The 22,131-nt window shown below is 38.4% G+C and overlaps 1 protein-coding gene across 1 annotated transcript in view; it reads left to right on the forward strand.

Annotated features, from left to right (window-relative positions):
- LOC124595083 (39S ribosomal protein L20, mitochondrial) overlaps positions 1–19,051 on the forward strand; it is a 31,580-nt gene extending 12,529 nt beyond the window's left edge. Inside the window, exons 3-4 of the mRNA XM_047133671.1 lie at positions 7,200–7,343; positions 18,803–19,051. Of these exons, the coding sequence (XP_046989627.1) occupies positions 7,200–7,343; positions 18,803–18,910 (252 nt within the window). The 3' untranslated portion in view covers positions 18,911–19,051. The remainder of the gene's footprint in view (positions 1–7,199; positions 7,344–18,802) is intronic.
- Positions 19,052–22,131: the final 3,080 nt, after the last annotated feature.

The following is a 22,131-nucleotide window of genomic DNA, read 5'->3' on the forward strand; positions in this document are numbered from 1 at the left end:
AATGTTGAAGATAAGAGTCAGATGATAATGATAAAGTCCATGCTGAATCTTTTATACATTTGAATTAGATGCTTTGCGCTTGGTTTTCTTAGTTGATGCAGAGTGTAGTTTCTTAATCGTGAAAGTGTGTGATTTTCAATCTCTTGGTTGTAACTTTGAATATTACTTCTGGGTCGACCGAAGTGTCCGATCCCACCCGTTGGCTTTGACCCGTGACGTAAGGCTGTTGGGGTGTGTGATGTCATGACGGCGCGGAGTTTGGTTTGTGAGTGTGGCATGTTTGTAGGTGTCGTGTTGCGGTTTGTGGTGCCCTCTGGTATGTGTTTAGGGTTTCATGTTGTGTGGTGTAATGGGTTCAGTTTGGTCTTACTGATTATCGTGGCTGGTTCGCATTTTGGCTGTGTTTCAAGCAGAATTGGTTTCAGTTAGTTAACAATTTGGTGGTTTTGTGTGAAAGTTATTGTAGTGCTGTTCGCTATAGGTCGTATGTTAATGTGAGTAAATGAATTTGTTGTTGGTCTTGTTAGGTATAGATATGACCGATAAAGAGTTGGCGCAACTCATTTGGAGCTGATCAAATCTCTGCAGCTTTTTGGGTTGATTGCAGAGGTGGTCAAGCGTGCTGTCTGTCGGAAGGAAATGACATTGGCAGAAGTTCCGGCGTCTCAGACCAGGGACGGTTATATGTGACGATGCCGTAGGGATAACTTATGGTGCTCCATACGTCACAGTTCCTGGTTTGAGAAGTCTAGGTTGGGCATGCGCGAGATTGTGTTGTTGACATATTACTTTTGTTATAGATCCTCTCAAAGTTTTTGCGCACATGAGACTGGCATGAGTGAGAGGAGTGTGCTTGACTGGTTTTCATTTTGCCGTGAAGTATGTTCTGAGTTTATTAAGTACAGGGGTAAGTTGGATGGGCCTGGGGTTGTGGTGGAGGTGGACGAGTCGCAGTTTGGGAAAAGGGAGAATGGCAGGGGTAAGTCTGTGGTTCTTCTCTGGGTGTGGGGAGCTGTTGTACCGGGGGTGGGTGTTCGGAATGTGTTTTCAGGGTTGTGGAGGGGCGGTCTAAGGCGGCATTAGTGGGGTTAATTGAGGCGTTTATAGAACCAGGTTCCACTGTAGTTTCAGATGTTTTTTCTTCTTATAGGGGGTTGGGTGAGAGGGGGTACAATCATTATTTGTTAACCATAGTTTAGAGTTTAAAAATTATGAAACGGGGGCTTGTACGAATACTATAGAGGGGATGTGGGGGCCGTTAAGTCAGTTCTTGGGAGGGGTAAGAGGTGCTTTTCCAACCTCCAGTCTGATTTAGATGAGTACTGTTGGCAGAAGAGTGTCCCTGAGGGCTATTGGTTTTTTAAGGGCTCTTAGTAAGATGTACAGGCCGAAGGTGGTTAGTTAGGGTGGTTTGGATTGGTGGCTGTGGCCCAGGGGAGTGGGGTTTGGTTGTTGGTACTGTTTGTGATGGGGGGAGGGGGGGGGGGGTTGTTGGTTTGTGATTTAGTTGTGGAGGATCTATTTTGTTGCAGTTTTTGTTGAGTTGTAGTGTGTGATTCAGATATTTTTTATTATTATTAATTTGCGTTTGGCTTTTGTTTATGGGTATTTTATTTTGGGGTGAGGGGGGGAGGTTGGGTTTGGGGGGTGGGGTGTGGGTGGGTTGGGTCTTTCTTTTGGTTGTGTATTTTTTCGTTGGTTTGTGGTTTTTTGTGTGTGTGTGTGTGTGTGTGTGTGTGTGTGTGGCCGACCTGTGTTGCGGCGCCGGAACTTTGTAGTGGTAAGTTTTTATTTTTTTTTGTTCTTAGTGTATTTGTTGTGTGTTGGGGTCGAGGGAAGTGTTCCATTACAATGTGTGGCTGTGGCTGTGAGTGTTCTGGTATGGGGAGTTACTGTTTAGCTATATAGGTCAAGGGAAGGGTTAGATTCTAATTTGTGGTTGTGGCTGTGGGTGGTCAGGTATAGGGAGTTGCTGTTGAGCTATATAGGTCAAGGGAAGTGGTCGATTCCAATTTGTGGGATCGCGAGCTGCTGTTGAGATATATAGGTCAAGGGAAGTCCGATTCCAGAGGATATTGTGTTTAGTGGAATTTGGGAAGTTTTTTGTTGTCGGTTTTTTCGTTGTTTTGTGTGGTGTGGTATGGGAGTGTGTGTCTAAATTTGTTTATAAAGTTTATATTTACTTTGTCCCCACCCAAAAACCCCCAATTTTCCACACTTGTCTCGTTAGTGTCATTAGGTCTTTTGTGGAACATGTGTGTGTGTTGGTTTTTGATGTATTTTCGTGTTTATCAAGTTTACCTAATGACGTCATAGGCACTATATTGGAGTCGTGGTGTATGGTTGTTTCTGCCATATTTGTGTATCATGGGTCAAAGCAGACGGGTGGAATCGGATGCTTCTGCATTTCCCTACTTCCTTCACTAAACAAAATCAGTATGAAGAAACATTTAATCAGGAATTACATTGGGGTTGTGACTGAGTTGCAAAATATACTAAAGCATAATTTATACTGAAAATTGTAATGGATTGATCACTTAAGCACTACAGCTAATATTGGAATTTTTTGTGTGTTACCTATTACTTTTCACTTCACCTACTAGTTGGAAATTAGTTGATTTTTGACTACTACTCCTAGTGTTACAACTGGACTTAGTTTACCATTGTTGTTTCTTTGAACAATCTCTACAAAACATGAAATTGTACAGATGCTCAGAGAGCAAACGTTGAAATGTACTCATGTTACTACACAGATGATGATATGATGCTATACATTTATAGGAAAAATCAACAACTGCAAGCTGCTTCAATAAAATATACTGGACAATAAATTAAAGTTGGTGCCAATATAGTCACATTGTTACATACAGAAATTAATTGTCAATTAATGTAAAAACAGCTACTTTGAAAGTAAAAGGAAAACGCTGCTCTTCTGAAACTTTTAGCTGCTGTTTTAATTACTGCTTCACACTAGGCATTTATGTAACTTCACTGGTTTATAGAGAATGCTGTCAGCATTCTGTATGCTGCGAAATTTAAAACCTGTTAACTGGAATTATCCTGATAAATTATAGACAGAGTAGATAATAATGTGTAATTTTACCGTGTTCGTGAATACTGAATTTGCATTTATGTGGTGAACGTTTGTCACCAGAGTATAATACTTTGTTCCATTATGTGAATTGTGTCCAAATACTCTATAAATTACTTTTACTTCTAGTATTGGGATTGTGAATTTCGTAGTTCATTCCAGATTGACACCACTGACAATGTATACTGTTAAGTAGTACACGTATTCGTGTGTTTTAGAACTGTAAGATCTGATGTGAAGAGACTTCTGCTAAATGATGGTTATTGGATTTGCATAATTATGTTACTGCAAGTGCCAGTTCAGTAAAACACGTCTTTTTTACTGTGGAGCATCCCAGAAGGTTGTGTCATCATACTTTTAAGTATGCTAGCAATCCTGTCTGCAAGTAAACACACTGATAGAGATTTCTATATTCAGAGCAAACAGAACTGAGCTGTTTGGTTTACTTAAATCCATGTAACATTGCAGCCTGTTCGTTATCCCATCTAGATGCTTAGGAAATTTGTATATGGTGTTTCAAGTAGTGTGTGGCTGAACATCTAAAAGTAATTTTTTTTTGTCTCGAGTTGCATAATTTTGCATATGAAAATTTTAGGACTAAGCCATTTGCTGAGACCCCACTGTTATTATGTTTGTATCATCATGTAACTTTTTAATACTTTTGCATGATCGATTATTATGTGCTGTATAACAGACTTTTTCACAATGAGTGCCTTTTTGTACAATTTGACAAAAATTTTGTTCTGCCACAACATAATGTGGGGCATTGAACTGCCTCATGCCAATGTAACAGAAATGTGATGTAGGGAGAGAGATGTTGCTATTATGGTGACCACATTTTGTGAGGCAAGAAGATATAATCAGTTTGCAAGAGTACATATTCAGTATGTTGACACTGCAAAATATATCTGCCACCAATTATGAAAAGTGAAGTTGGGACACCTTACAGCTTCAACAGAGTGGCCAGAAGATTTGACTATATGAGGAAAGCCAGCCAAGATAAGTCGTATTGATTCATGGTGGCGAGTGAGCACGCTACCTTATTTTGGTTCCCAGTCTAAAGTCACATAAGTAATACTTCAGAAAATTGTATGCATTCTACGTGGCATCTTCACATTGGGGAGTCACCTACATGGTGTCTACCTCTTGAGGGTGGCCACCTCCCTGGTGGGACACGTGTTCAAAGTAACTGGCTTGCTATCCTGTCACTGTAGTCTGGCCCTTGAGGACAACCTCGTTGCTGATCAGCGCCAGGGTGGGCACACGATTTTGCCATCAGTCATGCTGGGGGCTACGGTTTTAGTATCAAACTTCCCTTTTCAGTATTCTGTGGCCCGAAGTGGGCTGGCAGCCAGCATGGAGCTGCCATTCATCAGCCATGATCAGTGGTCTCTGCATTTAATACCATCCTGCTGATAGTGTGTGACACAGCCTAAGCATCCCACTGCCGAGATAAACCTGCTGCTGATAGCTTGCTGAGCTCTGCAGCTCACTACACCATTTAAGATTAAATGGCCTCCCCTCCATTGGTGGCCATACGATTACCGTATTTACTCGAATCTAAGCTGCACTTTTTTTCCGGATTTCGTAATCCAAAAAATCTCCTGCGGCTTAGAATCGAGTGCAAAGTAAGTGAAAGTTCTGAAAAATGTTGGTAGGTGCCGCCACAACTAACTAATGCCGTCAAATATATGTAGCGCTACACACGCATGCTTTGCAGGCACAAAGATAAATACTGGCACCAAAACCTCTGCGTCAGTAAATAAGTTAAAAAAAAAGTTAGAAGACGAGCCTTTTTCTCCACCCCGAGTTTCGACCACTGCATTTTCATACATTATCCAGTGAAGTAAATACAAATTCCGTATTGTTCATCTTCGAATGTAGCAGCATTTCAATGTACTACGAAAATCCGACTGGAATGACTGACTGGGATGTTTGTCAATATGGCCAACTGTATATTCTGAATTTTTTCTTACCTGTGAGAAGAGATGGTTGCTAATAGGAACTTTTATGAATTGTGAATCACATGCAGTATTTTCTTCACCATAAGAATAATACGAATATAAACATTTTGCCATGTGTTCTTTTGTGTTTGCTACTATCTCATTTAAATCCTGTCTGCCTAATAAACTAGTGTGAGACAATAGCAAACACGGAAGAATATACATTTCATGTCATGTTTATATTCATATTATTCTTATGCCCAATAGTGATACAGTCAGAAATGAAGCACGGCATTTGACTAGATTTTTACATCTAAGACGACTCTAATTTCTGTGCAGAATGTAATGTACAAAAGAGGCGTCTGCAAAGATTTTCAAACAGAGAAAAATTTTAGCTGAACTCTCGTTCAGAACATCTTCTATCATACGCAGTATATTATTTGGTTCTTGTTGATCATTATCAAAGAAAGCAGCAGTGTAAGTAACAACAAATAGCAGTCTCTTGCCATTGTTTCGCTAATGAGACAATTCCTCCCTTTTTTATTGTAAGCAGCGGTAGCGCACACAAAAGCAAGCCATGCCGTGAGCGGCGACAGGTCATAAACACACATTATCAGCATGCGACATACAATGCATGACACAGTACAATAATGCATTTTCAGCTTAGAGTGATGTAAGCACGTATAACAAAGAGAATAGCACTTACCAGATCAAAGGAAAATAAGCAATCGATTCAAACCAGACGAAGCACGTGAAAAAGGAAGGGTACCCGTATAATTATGGACGAAGCGCCTGACGCATAGCAATGGCTACCTGGTAAAGCTTAACTGCTAAGCTTACGACTCGAACCAAGCTACTGTAGTTGTATCATCATTCATTCGACCTAAATTGTGTCTCATATTACAATGGACCAACTTTGTTTCGATTTGGAGATGTAGCCTAAAACTTTTCTCTCCCCTTGAATTTCAAGTCTTAAATTTCAGGTGTGGCTTAGATTCGGGAAAATTTTTTTTTCTTGATTTCGAGTCTCATTTTTCAGGTGCGGTTTAGATTCGAGTGTGGCTTAGATTCGAGTGAATATGGTATACCTATCATGAATAAAAGTCTAATTCAGTCAGGGGTATCTTAATAGCAGTCCACTGCTCATTTTGTTACCACCACCACCATTCTTGACCCACATCCAGACAAAGAAACTGGGGCCTCATCTTGATCGTCACACAGCCATTTCCTCTGTCACCGGTGGGGTCACCACACAGCCCCCCCAACAATTTTTTGAGCTGTTGTTTAAAGTTAAGAACAGGTGCTGTACCAGCCAGAATACTTTTCCTGTTGTTCTTGTAGATTGGAGTGCTGTAACCAATGAAATGATAGTCTAATGTAACCAGTGATAGATAAGCAAACAGACAGTGTTTTTAGCACCATACTTGGTTTCATTATTACCCAGTTTTCTTGTTCTGTGATATTTCTTGGAATACAGGCAATGACAAAATAAGTGGAGCACCTAGAAGGGGAGGAGTAAGTGAAATGCAACTGCATATATTAAGAGGTTATTTTATTTTATTTCAGTGATAACTAACTGAAGGGAAATGAACAATGAAATTGAAATTGCCAGTATAAACACTTGGCTGGTCCTTTGTCAGGAGGACACTGCACTCTCTTGGGCCTGAATACTTGCAAATATTCAGTTGAGAAGGTGTCATAAAGCCATTTTATCACCTCCTAAGGTGAGTTACCACATAATGTGTGGCTGGCCCTCAGTGCACTGGATATTAGAACCAGGATGGTTGCATACGCTTTCTTTCAAGGACAATTGGGGGATCTAGATGGTGAAGGGAGTCCCTTAATGTCAATCATGCAGTTCATAGAAAAATGCCATGCGTTGATAAGTGTTCTTCTGTTGAAAGATACTACCAGACACTGCCTCTAGTAGTCTGTGACCACCAATTTGGTGTAATTGTTTCCTGAATCATTGTCAAAAGTGACCTTAAATGATGTCCATTGGCTACATTAGGGTTCTAAATTATTACTGTTTTAGATTAAGAGTATTGTTATTCAAGGTGACAGCATTATTTTTGGTGTCATTTCTGTCAATAAGGATTGTAGAATGGATTTATTTTCAGCTTGCTCTAAGTGATACAATTATTTACTTACTCTTCGATTCACAGCTATGGGAACAACGTGTAACAGCTGCATGTGAAGAACTTGGTTTCCGGTATCCTCTGCTAAGGGAGGCATTGGCTCGAATGAATATACTACTCAATAGAAAAACGCTTGCGGATTTGGCTGTGTGGGAACCTCGGACATTTAAAGTAAGCTTATGCTACATTTATTTCTGTGTTTAGTGTAAAATATAATTTCATTTTCAAATGTTTTACAGTCCAACTCGAGCCTTTATTTTGTCAGCCAAAAATAATAAAAAGTGAGAAAATTAGGACTGTGAAAGTGGAATAATTGTAATTATTTATTAATTTTCTGTTCCAACTTAAATCATTGATGAACCTCAGAGGACCACACAACTCAGACTGGCCACTACATCCTCCTCTGCCAAACGGAACATTCTGATATGGTGTCAAGGGGCATTGTGTCAGCACACCTCTCTCCTGGTCGTTGTCAGGTTTTCAGACCTTGGAGCAGTTACTTATTATTAAAGTAGTCCCTCAGTTGGCATAAAGATGCTGACAGGACTTCTTTCCAGTCCTTCCACTGAGGAAAAATTCCTGGCGTAACCAGGAATGGAACTAGTGTCCTTCACTTGGCAATCACACGATGGCCGCTCAGCTTTGCAGATGGACTGTTCATTATTCTAAATCTCTTTTATTTTATTTGAATAAGAGTCAACCCAACAATTTTCTTACTTTCATGAGAAAGAATGTTTGGGTTGAGAATGTGTGTGCATTGTACTTCTATGTAAAATTCTGCTCTACTACAGTCATATGTGTAGTTCTTGAATGTGTTCAGTGTCATCTGTCATTGTAGAAACTGAGGCTCTTTTATGATTGAAAATTCATTAAAATGCCCTGCTGTCAGTTTTCTTAATGATGACGGATGACTGATGATGCTGAATCAGCATTTCAGTGAAAAAAGTGATCTCACTGAGCAAGTAGTAAGCAAAACATTTCCTCAGAGGTAAAAGTTATAAAATTTTCTCTGTAAGTAGTAAATTAGATTTGCATGATGTTTTTTCAGAAGAAATGTATTGTGTGTAGGCATTCGGCAAATCAGTAACAGTGCATCGTGAATGAGCAGCCCCAAACTACTGCAGAGTTTCTTTCTTTTCCTTTGCTTCAGTCCCACTGTATCATTATACCTTTCCTCTGATGTGGTACGTAAGACAGTTTTTTTGTTGACAACCTAGTTCATCAGTTGGTCGCTAATAACAATTACTTACCTTTCTCAGACTTTTTTTCCTCAATCATTTTCAGTAATTCACTTTCGTCCCACAGGGTGTATACGACCCGGGAGATCCGGGAAAAACCCGGGAATTTTTTCATCCAGGAGAAAACTGGGAAAAACCCGTAATTTTTTAGAATTTTGAGAATTTTTCATAATTCCAGGAATTTTTCATTTTTTGGTTTTTAGTTAAATTTTTGTGACTTTGACAGGTAAGAACCAATACTCTAACAAAGAATATTACTGTATCTCGCTACTGCAGAATAATACTGCAGCAATAAAACACGAACAAGAGGGGGAGGGGAGGGGGGGGGGGGGGGGAGGGAGGCGAAAATAAAACTTAAGTTGCAAAGGAAATGCACCATATACAAGAACAAAACACAGTGCTCATACAAGCAGGTGCCAACAGCAAAATGTGTCAAAGACTTTAGGAAGACTAAGCAATGTTTCATAACAACAAATTGCCTCTGATGAGCATGACGTCACAACTGTTTACATTAAATTCGTTGGAGCGGTTGCGAACAAGCTTACGCACATGTGCAGATGAGTCGCATTTGAGTAGTAGCTTCTCCTCGCTTCTGGCTACAGAAGTGTGGCAGTTAGCTGTATAAGCAATAGCAGCAAGCAGCCAGATGCTATCCAGAAAATCTGCCCCGGGTGGCAATTTCAGGCAGAGGAAAAGACCTTGTTTCACAAAGCGCTTAGCATCCAATGCACGTTGGTCTATTGATTACTCATATGATTTTGAACGCATCTCTGTTGGTTTTTGAATATTTTTGATCAAATTCTAAGGTGATTTCTGAATGAATCGTAAGTTGATTTTTGAATGCATGCACAGAGTATGTGATGTCTCTGCCAGGGGAATCCCCGTCACATCTAGAAATAAACTTTCCCGCAGACAAAAGGGGACGGGTCTATACGAGCTGAGCGAATAAAGCCGAAAGTGTGAATGACAATCGCTGTTTATGTGGTTGACTGGGTTTGCAGATGATCAGCGTTGTTATAATTACTAGTGAATTCCGTAGATTCAGACTACCAGAGTGGAAATAAATTGCTAACAGGAATAACAGGCAACAAAGATTACTTATTGTCATCTCCATGTATCCAAGAAAATGAAATTTTGACAGAAAATTTTTGGCCAGACCGCTACAGTACTAAGGGCCAGTTATACAATCCCTGGCTAGCAGACGCTAAAGTTCTGTTCTGGGAGTAGTGCAGAAAATGCATTGTACGTACACGTAATAATGCCTAACCGGAGAATAAATGTGGGATAACTAAACCGGCAATTGTGGCAGGGTTAATGAAGTTAACCAGAGAGTAAATGTTGACACTCACAGGAATAGTTACAGAATTAGTGATGACAAGATTGTTTGTTAGAATGAGGAAGGAGAAGAAATGGGGACTCACACAAATTACGGAAGAATATGACGATTCCAAATTTATATAAAAATTTCATACTACTACTTTTCGATCTCTTCAGAAGCTAGAGAGTATGAATGAAATGTGAAACTATTTCCCAACAAAGAACTTTTTGCTTGTAGTAGGCCTAATAGGCAATTGATATTGGTACTTCGTGAATTATATTCTGTCGTGTTATAAAAATGACCAGTTTTGCCTAAACAGTCTTGTTTATTTGATGTGTGTAACAGTTGCTGCAGTATTAGGCAGGCCTATTTCTTTTTGTCTAGCAGACAGTGACAAAATACACATAATTAGATAGAGAAACCACACCAGTCTTGGGTGATATTTGTATTAACAACTTTTCCAGGAATTAGATGACAACATTTCGTTTTTTCATATAGGAAAATGTTGACTAACTTTGAGGAGATAATAGATTCTTTCCCAGAAAGGAAAGTACGCCATATACAGCTGTGGCAAGATTAGAGAGGAAAAAAAGCAAGGACTTAAGGACTGAAGAAACGTGTACTGTCTTGCTTGTCTCTTGTCTTTACTCGTTTCATGCATCCTATATTTAATTTTATGATACAAAAAACAGCAAGTTATTAGCTAATAGGCAGTGAAGACTGCAAATTTTCTGAAGAGTTCTTGTTCTGCCGGTTACAAATAATTAATTGCGAGATTTCTTTAAGGATGTCAAACCGACCGACTGGGAGCAGGAGAGGCACCACAGGACATTTTAATTTCCACTGGCCGGAATATAGTTTGATGGCACCCATTACAAAATATTGCACGTTTGAATTCCACAAAGCGAAATACAGATACGTGCGATGGAAGAATGCTGTGTTGAGAGGCTTGGCACTTCACTACGGCGGACTTTACGACCAAATAACATGTCTTACATTCCCTCGAACATATAAGTTTTGTGTATCAGACTCTTCAGAAAGATGTGCGCTACAAAATGAAGATATTATTTTTGAAAAGTCGATTTTTTTAAATTTTTGGCGTACTACCTCAAACGCTTGAGGGAGGGGGAGCGCCACTATCTAATATTGTCTTGGTTCAGAAATATCGTAGATCCGGACCTGATGCACAGAGCAGTCTGAGTTGTAGTGGGGAGGTGGTAGTCTCCACGTGACCTGTGTTTATGTTAAGTGATTTTGTTGTTTCCTCTTCGTTTATTGCTCTCACGTTAAATCAAAACAAAACAGATTTCTGTGGCCAGTTGCTGTCAAGTGAATTAAAATACATTCACATGATTATGGAAGGCTAAAAGATATTATTAGTTAGAGATTTCATTTTGTTTCCATCTTTGACAGTCAAGCGTTAATCGCCTTGCAGAACACTGAAGTTATTTTTTTCAGTTTGTTAAAGAAATTTGACTTTTATTGATCTTTTCTGCTGAGGCCAATTTATTTGAAGTGAAGTGTTTAATTCCACATTATTGGCTAGTTTCAACTGTTCGCTGCATTTCAAGTTCACGTTTTCATCTTCTAGCATGTATGGTATTATGCCATAATAAAGAACCAGACATGAGATAATACGTTACTGGTACTCCAAGAAAATTTCCATCTGAATCTGGACATACGAATGTGCGCTTTAAGCCGAATTATGCATTTTAGTATGGTTCACAAAATTCCCATGCTCTTGGAGTATCCTCTAATGTCTTGTTTCTTTTATGACATTTATGTAAGATCTTTTAATGTTTTACATGTGCGAACATACGGGCTTCCTGCATCATTGTAGCTGCGCAAGTGCAGCGACACCTGTCATCTGGTGCAACTGCTGAAACGAATCTATTTCTAACAGGTCGCGGGAAAATATTCCGAATAGTTGAAACTTCTTGGCAGATTAAAACTGTGTGCCGGACCGAGACTCGAACTCTTTGAGGACGACCATTTAGAATATTTTTGAGCCCAGAAGATCAGACATTTACGTCGTCATTAAAAATTTTACTGGCACATTTGTGTGATGTACCTTAAAGTGTAACACGTGCAAAAAAGATCAACACTATGTGTGAAAGCATAGCTTCTCTTGCAGCATATTAATCTTAGAGACCAATATTATATGTGAAAGCTTTTCTTTTCTTGTAGCAACACTATGTATATTAATTTAAACCATTACCTTTTCCTATTTGTGTGTTCGCACTACTTAACAATTATGTTCCTATTGGCTGACTGCATCACGTGTCCTGTGCTCTGAATATCCGCTGTCATCGGTTAGTGAGTTCTCTTGACATGAGCTATGACTGGCTTACAAAAGCGCATAGCAATCTTTGATTTCAATCCTTCGGAAAGTAACATGCAGCGTTTGGTGGAATTCGAATTTATACTTTCGTAATACGAAAGTATGCTGTGTATATGTTGCTGCACATCAGACGTCTTTCCAAAATGTGTTTTTTTCCCTGAATTTTGTTTCCTAAAGTGCCAGGAAATTCTACGCCGGTGTATAAAACCACAACTATTGAAAGGATTGATAATTCAGGAGAAAGTATTTTTAACCGGAAAAAATCCGGGAATTTTTTTTCCTCGTCCACGTATACACCCTGTCCCAGTTCTGGGTTTAATCTCCGTCCTTTTATAATTGTTATAGTAGTGCAAACCATGCTGGGAAGGTGTCCCAGTCTGTTGTCAATTCCATTCACTGTGCAATCATATCTATTGTGTGTATGGACCAAATTAGGAGCAGAAAACCTAACCAGATATCCATCCGTTGTAAGGGAAGGGAGTTGTAAGGTACCCACACAATTGTTGCCCCATGACAGTTCATAGAATGCATGATAGGTGCCAGATGTGAAGACTCCCTGTGTAAGCTAAAGAGTATGTGCAAATTTCCAATCTGGAGCGCAGTGACTCCTGGGAATAATTACACTGCTGGGCAGTCACTGCTGTGGTGGGGTGGTACCCAGGGGGAGAGTCCCAGGTCAGAGTGGGTGGCGTCATGCCAGATGATCCAAAATTACTAGTGGCTACATGACCCCAGCCCACTTCTCCCATCACACTGTATATTACTACTTTTATTGAGTAGTACTTTAAACATGAGGAAACTACACTCAGTGAACACATTGGAACTTGGACAAGTTAAAAATATAAGGAATCAAATTTCCATGCATGATTTGTTAGGGTAAATTGTGGCACACACTTCTTTATTCACAGTAGTGTAAATTCTTTTATTATCCTGTATTACTCATAGGTGTATCCCTTAAATCTTTTGTTTTTGTACATTTGTTAATGAACTGTGTATGTACTGAGTTGTTCTGTGGCCAAGTAACTTTGATCTATAGGTGGCCACAAAGATTTTGAAGATTTATGAATAAAAGTAGCCACCTATGATAAATGACTGGCCTTTCTAATGTGTCGGAGAAAAATAAAATGCCAAATGGCATGTGTGTCGGAGAAAGTAAGTCTAGGATGGAATAATGATGCTATGGAAAGGATAGGTTGCTGCTCATCACATAGTGAAGGCTTAGTGTTGCAGACAGGCACAACAAAAAAAGAATACTATAAATCCCATGCATTCACACATCTACTTATCTACACTCTCTGGTGTTCTGTTATAGTAGGTGTGTGTGTGTGTGTGTGTGTGTGTGTGTGTGTGTGTGTGTGTGTGTGTGTGTGTGTGTGGGTGTGTGGCATTGTTATTGTTGAATGTATGAGTGCTCTACTTCTGAGGAAGAAATTTGTCCAAAAGCACAGATATTTCTTAAATTCTCTAATATTTTTTTGTGTTGTGCCTGTCCTTGACTCAACGCCTCTGTGGGGTGAGTAGCAACCTATACTTCCCACGCTGTTGTTAATGTGTTAGGTAAATTCATTGTGGAGCCCTTCAAATATCACACTATTGGAAGCATGATGGGAGCATTAGTAGTAAGATGGTGGCCCAGCTGAAGACATGCTTGATGGGGTATTCAGATTTTGAGTCGCGAGCATGTGAAATTGGCAGGCGCTCGTCTCAACATAATGTGTGGAGATATGTGAATGAGACAGAATTTTAAAAGTAATTTGTCAAAACTCACTGTACTATGCCATAGCTGCGCATACACTAAGACTGTGCCAGTTAGTGCCATTTTGATAGATAAAATGATGTAAGAGAGGGGTAATGATTCTCAATTTCTCGATAATATAAAATTAGTTATGGCTTTGTGCTTCTTATTCATTGTATGCTACAGTATGACAGTATTTATGGTACTAGAGTACCAAAGTGACTTACTTTCAAAGTGAAAGAACACATTCCAAATGAAAACATGAAAAAATTGAACATCTCTCAGTTTCAAGTGTCTCGCATCGTACATTTTTCTGATAAGTGCCACATAACCACCCCAAAAAGGAACTAGGTGACAAAATTCTCCTTTTCCATGTGGATATGTTAAATTTGCAAATTGTCAGCACTGGGGCATTAATTTTCATCTAAAGTTAGTTGAAAAGTGATATCTTATTAGTCATGTTGTAGATATCCATTGAAGAAATAAATGATCAATATTATTTTCTGACATATTGTTTTATGGAGGAAGAGATTATGTACAAAACAATCAAACCTTGCTTACTAACTGGTATGAAAATATTTCATTCTTTTGAAATTCAGAAACACCGTATTGTGTATTAGCTTCAGTCAAAACCATCATATGAAAACATATAACAATATTATGAAAAGGAAAGTTACTACTCACAATATAGCAGAGATGCTGAGTCGCAGATAGGCGCAATAAAACGACTGTCACAAATAAATCTTTCGTCAACCATGAAGGCCTTCGTCAACAATAAACACACACACACACACACACACACACACACACACACACACGAACACACACACACACACACGATTGCAGTCTCAGGCAACTATAAAAACATGGACATCACTTACGACTGGTTACATCCCCATTATTGGACAGCAGGTGTCATCTTTTTCTGTGTTACAGTGGATGGAGCATAATTTTGCTTCTATGAAACTTGGTGCAGTTTGAAACGCAGTTAAAAAATTGCAAGAATCTAGGTCATTTATTGCACTTTGAATCTGAGACTGAAATCTACTTTTTCACCTGAAATTGTAGTTAATTAAGCATTACAAGAATCTTTAAGGTAAAATGCCATAGAACACTTAAACAATTTTTATTTTGTTTCTTACTGCAATTTTGTTATGAACTATTAGCAGTGAGCAAGAGAATTTATTGCAGAATTTCAAACATGGTGAGCGGATATGTGAGCAGAGGTATAAATATCACCCTGTGTTCGAATATTAATATGTGAAGAAGAAGAAAAAAAAGATTCAGTGTTTGTGTCCATGAAAAGTATTTTGTTGGCTGGCAGATGGTTAAAAACAGTGTGACCAGGAAACATAGCACAGCCTCATGGCCATATCGTACAAAAGGAATCACAAATAATATTTAAGATGATTGATGCCTTGGCTTCTTATTGTCTGTACGCTGCTTATTCTTATTTTCTTTCACTTTCCATTTATTTCATTGTCTAGTTGGAGAGACTTTCAAAGGAAGTAACTTTGTATTAAAATGTTTTTGTTAATTGCCTAACATTTCACAGATATTAAGAGGGGCAGCAAACAAATAAAAAGCAATGTGGAATGTAAAAGATGATCAACGTGTTTCTCAGAAATCTTTAGCAAATTACATAAATGACTACTTCATAAATACCCCAGTCAACCTGAATAAAAATTGATTCAGGGGTAGTAGAACCTCAGTTTCAAGAGAACAAAGTGTTAATTCAATAGTGCTGTGTGCGGCAAACGAATTGAGAGTTCTTAGAGTAATGAAAACAACACAGAATAAAATATATTCATGGACTGATGAGATACCTGGTTCAGTCATAATTAATTGTGCTAGTGTCATAATCAGAATAACTCTCACATCATATGTACATCATTGTCAGGAGGAGTGTTTCTACAAAGATCAAAAATTTCAAAAATAAAATAATTGCATAAAAAAGGCAAGATGTAAGAAATGGAAAACTGTAGATCAATAGCTTTGTTATCTGTATTTTCAAAGATAATGGAGACTGTCTTGAAATACAGAATTACAAATTACCTTGAAAAATTTAATCCCTTGTCTGTAAACCAACATAGTTTTCACAAAGAATCAACTATTACCCATTACTGAAAATGTCACGTTGGGACTATACAGAAACTATAATACAATACTAATTAACTTGGACTTAACAAAGGCATTCGATACTACCCAACGTGATATTTTGCCAGACAAATTAGAAGCTATTGGTGTACCCAGAAGTAGCAAAAAATGGTTTGTTTTATTCTTCATAATACGAGACAGGAGTAGAAATTCCCTCAGAAAACATTAAAAAACGAAGTATTGTTTAAAGCCCTAAATTCATACTCTACCAATTTGGGTAAAACACGGCAGTGTTCTATGGCCTCTCTTATTTGTGTTAATGATATCAAGAATCCAATCAATGGTACTCACATAATCATATTTGCTGATGGCACAAATGTTGTAACTGATATAAACAAAGTATTGCCAACCTCTGCAATCAGAGGTTTGGAATATTTAAAAAAAATGTTTGAAAATAACAAGTTAACCTTGCATATTTAAAAAAACTAATGGTATATATTGGAAGTAAACAGTCACAGCATGACATGGATCTCAGAATACAAAATAAATAAATTGAGAGGGTAGCTGTCACAACATTTTTAGGTTTGTGTGTAAATGAAAATTTAGACTGGGAAGCCCACATCTTCTGTCTCACTAACAAATTAAGATCAGCTTATTTTGCATTACATGAAATTAGTGGTGTGTGTAGTAGACGGTGTAGCAGAATTGTCTACTTTTCTTACATGCATTCAGCTATTACCTATGGCCTCACCTTCTGGAGTTGTAATAAGACACAAATGATAACCCATTTCACTCTGCAAATATGAACTATTAGAATAATTACTAACAGTTCAAGGCTAACACCCTCCAAACAGTTAATTCAACATCTAAATATTCTACCCTTACCATGCCGTTATGTCCAAAAATGGTTAATTAATATACAGGGTTATTACAAATGATTGAAGCAATTTCACAGCTCTACAATAACTTTATTATTTGAGATATTTTCACAATGCTTTGCACACACATACGAAAATTCAAAAATGTTTTTAGGCATTCACAAATGTTCGATATGTGCCCCTTTAGTGATTCGGCAGACATCAACCCGATAATCAAGTTCCTCCCACACACTGCGCAGCATGTTCCCATCAATGAGTTCGAAAGCATCGTTGATGCGAGCTTGCAGTTCTGGCACGTTTCTTGGTAGAGGAGGTTTAAACACTGGATCTTTCACATAACCCCACAGAAAGAAATCGCATGGGGTTAAGTCGGGAGAGTGTGGAGGCCATGACATGAATTGCTGATCATGATCTCCACCGCGCCGAAAATTCAAAGCGTTTGACTTTGTCATCGGGTGTCAGGGCTTGTAGCAATTGTAAACGGTAAGGCTTCTGCTTTAGCCTTTTCCGTAAGATTTTCCAAACCGTCGGCTGTGGTACATTTAGCTCCCTGTTTGCTTTATTCGTCGACTTCCGCGGGCTACGCGTGAAACTTGCCCGCACGCGTTCAACCATTTCTTCGCTTACTGCAGACCGACCCGTTGATTTCCCCTTACAGAGGCATCCAGAAGCTTTAAACTGCACATACCATAGCCGAATGGAGTTAGCAGTTGGTGGATCGTTGTTGAACTTCGTCCTGAAGTGTCGTTGCACTGTTATGACTGACTGATGTGAGTGCATTTCAAGCACGACATACGCTTTCTCGGCTCCTGTCGCCATTTTGTCTCACTGCGCTCTCGAGCGCTCTGGCGGCAGAAACCTGAAGTGCGGCTTCAGCCGAACAAAACTTTGAGTTTTTCTACGTATCTGTAGTGTGTCGTGACCATATGTCAATGAATGGAGCTACAGTGAATTTATGAGATCGCTTCAATCATTTGTAATAGCCCTGTATAAAAAAAAGGTACATTGAAAATTTTAAAACTAACTCATTTGGTTCTTACAATGCAAGAATGTGCAATGGTAGCCATATAAAAGAAAGAGTAGTCTTAGGTTATGGCTTAAGAACAAACAAACATTCAAGGTGCTAGATTGTACAACCAACTTCCAGCACAGATGAAGAAGATATTGTCTTTATTTAAGAAAGTGTTCAGATTTTTAATAACCAGCTATAATAGTTTAGAAGAATACCTGCAATAACCTTGTAGAAAATAATTTTTCATGTAACTCGTCAGTCACACATTATGAAACTGTTTGCCATGATTTGAATGAGTATTTCAAACAGAAGTGTTAGAACTGGTGTGTATTTGTATGTAATTGTCAACTGTGTATGCCATGTAAATATCTTTTTTGTACATTTATATAAGTAATCAAAGGTATATGTGTAATTTTGAATGAGATTTTGTGTAGGGTACTATGCACTGTACATCCTGTTGTTAGTATCATCATCATCATCATCATCATCATCATCATTATTTTCTGATGAAACCCATGCAGTGTACGTTGTCTCTGGATGTATACTTCTACCACCACTCCTCCTGCTAGTGCTAGTACAAAGAACAAGTTACGATCTAAAACTTCCTGGCAGATTACAACTGTGTGCCAGACGAAGACATGAGATTGCAACCTTTGCCTTTAGCGGGCAAGTGCTCTACCAACTGAGCTACCCAAGCACAACTCGCGACCCGTCCTCACAGTTTTACGTCTGCCAATACCTCATCTACTACCTTCCAAAAAGCTGTGAAGACAGTTGGTAGAGCACTTGCCTGCTGAAGCCCAGTTGGTAGAGCACTTGCCTGCGAAATGCAAAGGTCCCAAGTTAAAGTCTCGGTCTGGCACACAGTTTTAATTTGCCTGGCAGTTTCATGTCAATGCACACTCTGCTGTAGAGTGAAAATTTCATTGGGTTATGAGTTGTTCCCTGCATACCTACTTTGAAAAGTGTACAATGTATTTCTGTGTGTAAATGTACATGTTCTGTTTTCAGTCGTTGGTGAATCTGTCCTGGAAAAAGGCATCAGAGGATGGGCTGGCTGGTGTAGCAGATCTTGGATCTCCTCCTCCTGGAGTTATCACGAGGGGCATGCTCAAATAGTGTTTAATTTGTGCCTCATAGTAGCTGGCCAGTTCTTTACAACAAAGAGAACTGTTTAATCACATCTGGTGCATCACCAGACATTCTTGTTGTTTGTATTATTTCTTGTTTAACAATAAAACAGTTTAAATAAGATTTTAATTACTTTTATGTATCTTACAAATAAGTAGCCAAGTGTTATTTCTGCATCACTTATACTTTGCTGTGGTGCAATCCAGATATGAACTGCGGAGGAATAGTGCCCGTCTCCATAGCCTTTTGGACAACAGTAAATGTGGCAGTTGCTCTGGTGTTTATTCACTTCATATATCCTGACCAGTGCTTTAAAAAAACAACATAAGTTTTGTTCAGTTCATCACTTCTTTAAGCTTTGAGAAGTTATGTGAAGCCCAGTATCAGAATCATAAAATGAGGTTGTACACATGTAAGAAATCAGAACACATCTAGATGATTCAGACTGTTCATGTAAACATAAGGCCAAGGTTTTCAAATCAGATTTTAAACTGAAAGGATTTCTAGGGGCACATGTGAAATCCGACCATGATTTAGATTAAAACTGAAGAAATTGTAGAAAAATAGAAAATTAAGGAGATGACTATAGAAATCGTAGGATAACACAAGAGTTATTGAATTTTATTGATGAAGATAGAAAATATAAAAATTGCACAAAACAAAGCATACAAAAGAAATACAGACATTTGAAAATATTGACAGAAAGTGCAAAATGGCTAAGAAGCAATGGCTGGAGGACAATTGCAAGGCTGTAGAAGCTTGGACAGCTAAGAGAATAATAGATGCTGCCTATAGGAAGAAGAGAAGCAGCTGTACAAATATCAGAATGTCGAAAGACAGGGAAATAGTTTGCACAGAAAGGAAAGCTGAAAGGTGGAGGAAGTGTAAAGAAGGGCTATTGCAAGGCAAAGACAATAATATAGAAAAAGATGAGGTAGATGATCAGATGGGGAGACATGATAATCGAAGAAGTATTTGACAGCACTGAAAAACAACTTGAAGTGAGGTCCCTGGTGTGGACGAGATTCCCTAAGAATTATTGAGATCATTGGTAGATTGTCATGACAAAACCATTCCACCTGGTTTGCAAAATACATGTCAGTCAAAATATTTTGATTTCAAGAAGAATGTAACAATTCCAGTTCCAAAGAAGGCAGGTTTTGAAAGGTGTGAATATTACTGAACTCAGTCTTGCAATTCCAAGTTGCACATTACGAGTATATACAGAAGAATGGAGAAGTTGATAGAAGCTGACCTTGGGTAAGATAAGTTTGATTTCTAGAGATATGTAGGAACATGAGAGGCAGTACTGACCTTAAGAGTTATCTTAGAAGATGGGGTGCAGAAATGCAAACCTTTGTTTGCAGCATTTGTAACAGGGATAAAATACAGGAAGTGAAAGGTTAGCTAAAACATACTCAGGAACCAAACTGCTGTTAAGAGTTGAAGGGCATGAAAGGGAAGCAGCAGTTGAAAAATGGAATGAGACAGGGTTGTATGTGCACATTGCGCAAACAATAAAGTAAATTAAGGAGAAATTAGAAAAATGGAATTTTAAGTTCAGGGAGAAGAAATACAAGTTTTAAGGTTTGTTGAGGACAGACATAATTCTGTCAGAGAAGGTGAAAAACTTGGAAGAGCACTCGGATAGTGCAGTAGATGGCTTTTGCTACTGATGATGGTACAAGTAGAGGGGACCCAAAATGCAGACTGGTAGCAGCAGTAATAACATTACTGAAAAATGATTTATTAACATCAAATATAAATTTCTGAAGGTATTGCCTGTAGTGTAGTCTTGTACAGAAGTGAAAGATGGGGGCAATCCGTAGAGGTTCGCCTACTTTTATTTCTTCGTTTGTTGTCCTCTGTGTCAATGTACTGCGTTGCTACACTGGCTGAAAAATGGGTTGTGGAAGTACAACACTGACTACTTTAAATGATGTAGCAGACAGGTGCACATTTGCGTTTCACAGTACTTTACTTTTGCTGTTCACAAACCCACAATAATGCAGAGTTATATGTGGCCAGTGGACTATTGTTTTAACTTTCCGTAAGCCTCATTCATAGTTTGCAAGTGAACATACACATACTGCTAAATAGTTTACTATTGTACATCTACGAGCAGTAAAAACCTAACCACACGGTTCTTGAAGAATAACAAGGTACATATGGAACAGACACTGTCATTGTTTTAACACACGGCCTAATTGTGTTACACTTATTTCACGAATGCATTGTTGTTGATTTAACCAATACAGGTTTCTTGTCTGAAACTCAGCTGTGGACTGACTGACTCGGGACCAAAATTCGGGCCCTAATACATCCTCACAATAATAGGTGCCGAAACTACACATTGTTCGAAGGTAAATTTACAGAAATCGTAATTAAAACTTGACTCATCAAATTCACTGAATACATCCAAAAATTGGTTCTTTTTAAAAGTTTCTTCTACTGCAAGAGTTAGGCTGAATTGTATGTTTAAATCATGAAATTAACAAATATCGTTATGCAAACAATACTTTTGGGAAAACTGTTAATTACTTTGGAATTAAGGGCTGGTTTTACTAACATGTTTCCAAATAGATCCTTCAGGAATACTATTAGTTCCTCCTCCTAATGTTTATAATTAGCACAGAATTTATATTTGTTTATACGTCAACAATAGAATTTAAGTTACGAAACAATTACTGATTTCACCCTATAACAAAAGATACTAACTAGGAATAGTCAAAATAAATTAGAAAATCAATTATATACATAAAACTAAGCACAAAATTAGATCTGGTGTTATATTCTTTAAAACTGAGGGACAATTTTTTTCTCTTTTATGACAATGTAGATTATACTCATGTATGTTAGTGGAAATTAGTTAAAAGTAAAAAAAAACTAATTTAAGTAGGCAGATGGCAAAACAAGAGGGGAAATAAAAATATCCCAGCTTGCTTCATCACAGATCGAATAACTAATATGGAAACATTAAATTTATGGCACAACTTGATTACAAGAAGGGCTCAATTGACAAGACACATCCTTGAGCTATCAAGGAAATGTTGCAGTGGTAATGGAGGGCAGTATGGTGACTTACGTAGAGGGAGATCAAAGGATGGATACAGTAAACAGGTTCAGATGGATGTGGGTTGCAAGAGTTGTGCAGAGTTGATGAGGGTGACACAAGGTTGATTAGCGTAGAGAACCGCATCAAACCAGTC

Source organism: Schistocerca americana, chromosome 1 (genome assembly GCF_021461395.2).
Source record: "Schistocerca americana isolate TAMUIC-IGC-003095 chromosome 1, iqSchAmer2.1, whole genome shotgun sequence".
NCBI lineage: Eukaryota > Metazoa > Arthropoda > Insecta > Orthoptera > Acrididae > Schistocerca > Schistocerca americana.